At 43.4% G+C, this 2337-nt stretch overlaps 1 protein-coding gene across 1 annotated transcript; it reads left to right on the top strand.

Moving 5' to 3' along the window:
• The first annotated feature begins 245 nt into the window (after positions 1-245).
• LOC109861725 (ATP-dependent RNA helicase glh-2-like) lies at positions 246-713 on the top strand. The gene has a single exon (XM_020441505.1). It carries the CDS (start codon positions 246-248, stop codon positions 711-713), a length of 468 nt encoding a protein of 155 aa, XP_020297094.1.
• The last annotated feature ends 1624 nt before the right edge of the window (positions 714-2337 follow it).

Genomic DNA, 2337 nt, shown 5'->3' with positions numbered 1-2337 from the left:
AATCAGTCCGGGAACTTTCCGGACAAACTGTGTAGTGCCAGTTGAGGAAGCTGACTTGTTGGAGTATCTGGTGGACGGAATACCAGATGTGGTACTGCGAAATCAGGCGAGGATGCAAAACTTTGGCACAGTAAAGGATCTGTTAAACGGATTTCGCAAGATATCTCTTTCCAGTCGAAAGGAGACGTAAAAAAAAGAAATCGTATCCATTGCACGGAGAGAAGCATACAGCAGACAAGCCTGGCATGAAGGTGAAATCAAAGGCTAAACTGCAGAAAATAAAACCGAAGGAAGAAGAAGAAAAACCTGTTAAGTGCTATAATTGCAACCAGCCAGGACACCTCTCAAGAGATTGCCCAAAACCTAAGAGAGAGCGAGGAGCATGTTACAGNTGCGCAAACGTGGGGCACTTGGCGAAAAACTGTCCGAACAGGGAAGCGGCGGAGACGGAAGAGGCGCCGCAAGTATCCAACGTCTACGAAGACCCCACGGAAGAGGATGGCATCGAGCATCGGAAACTTGTGACGTACGAGATAAAAGACTCTAGTTTAAGACGAATATTGTGCTTAGATACACTTTTCGACACGGGTAGNCCCATTAGTCTAATAAAGGAAAGGTTTGTAGATAGACAGGCGCTTCACCCTCTAGACGCGTCTGATCGTGATTATTTTGGATGTAAAAGAGTACCGCTAGATCTTGTTGGTAAGGTTTGAGCAACGATAACGGTTGGCAATAGTTCTAGGGGAAATCTTAGAATGTACGTAGTTCCGGAGAACACAATGGTAACGCCAGCTCTATTAGGTAGAGATGTAATGCGTGACTTTGGATTTCGTTTGACGTTATTGAGTGACGGTGACGCCCGTCAGGAAATCATGAATATTAATGCTACAGANGTGGGGGACGATTTAGTTAGTAATTTGCAAATAAATTCAGAGACACCATATAAAGCACAAATGGAGTTGAGACGAATTTTTCGGGAATTCTACGGGGATNGTTTGAGACCGGCGGAGCCTAAAGTAAAAACGGAACTAAAATTGCGATTAACAAACCCAGAGCCTTTTCATTGTACTCCGCGTAAGCTTCCGTATGATAAACAGTTAAAACTTCGCACNATTTTAGACGAGTTGTTAAAGAAGGGGTACATACGGGATAGTGACTCCGAATTTGCATCACCTGTTGTATTAACCAAAAAGAAAAATGGGAAATTACGCATGTGCGTAGATTATCGAGCGTTAAATAAGGTAACCGCCAGGGATAACTATCCTATGCCGATTATCAAAGATCAACTCACGGTTGTAGGAAACAAGAAATATTTTACGCTATTAGACTTGAAAGACGGTTTCCACCACGTTCGAGTGGCAGACGAGTCAGTTAAGTACACATCATTTGTGACCCCGCTGGGTCAGTACGAGTGGCTGAGAATNCCTTTCGGATTGCGTACAGCACCAGCAACCTTTCAGCGCTATATAAATCTTATTTTTACTGAGTTCATAAGATCTGGCGATATGGTCATTTATATGGATGACATACTAATAGCTACGGAGACAAGGGAATATCATTTAGAAGTATTAGAACGCGTATTCAAAACCCTTTCAGAAAATCTTTTAGAATTGAGACTGGACAAGTGTTATTTTCTTCAGACGGAAGAAGAATATCTTGGTTATGAGGTTTCCGGGAAGGGCGTGAAACCGACAAAAAGTGGCATTGAAGCAGTTGAAAAGTTCCCGATTCCGAAAAGCGAGACGTCCGTAGTTTCCTTGGACTGTGTTCCTACTTCAGGAAATTTGTTGAATGTTTTGCTTCTATTGCTAAACCTCTTTATGACTTAACGAAAGCAAATGCGACGTTCCAGTTTGGTAAAGCAGAACATACCGCATTCGAAACGCTTAAAACAAAACTTACGGAGGCCCCAATTCTGGCAGTTTACGATCCAAACAGGCAAACCGAACTGCACTGCGACGCAAGTTCTGCAGGTTACGGGGCGGTTCTGATGCAAAAGCAACCCGACGGGAAAATGCATCCAGTGTTTTATTACTCCCGGCGAACAACGGAAAAAGAAGCTAAGCTACATAGTTTCGAGCTCGAGACCCTCGCGATAATTTACGCTCTAAAACGATTTAGAATTTATCTGTTAGGATTAAAATTTAAGATCATGACCGATTGTAGCGCTGTTACGATGACGCTAAGGAAAAAAGACGTAAACCGTAGGATCGAAAGGTGGGCAATTGCATTGCTTGACTACGATTATGAGTTAGAGTACAGGGCGGGAACGCGTATGCGTCACGTAGATGCTCTTAGCCGCGCTGTAGGCGTGATTGAAGAAAACCCTTTTGAGTG

Source organism: Pseudomyrmex gracilis, unplaced genomic scaffold (assembly GCF_002006095.1).
Source record: "Pseudomyrmex gracilis isolate BER0280 unplaced genomic scaffold, ASM200609v1 scaffold_964, whole genome shotgun sequence".
Classification (NCBI taxonomy): domain Eukaryota; kingdom Metazoa; phylum Arthropoda; class Insecta; order Hymenoptera; family Formicidae; genus Pseudomyrmex; species Pseudomyrmex gracilis.
Note: the sequence above shows the minus strand (reverse complement) of the source record. Positions and strands in the feature narration are given on the sequence as shown.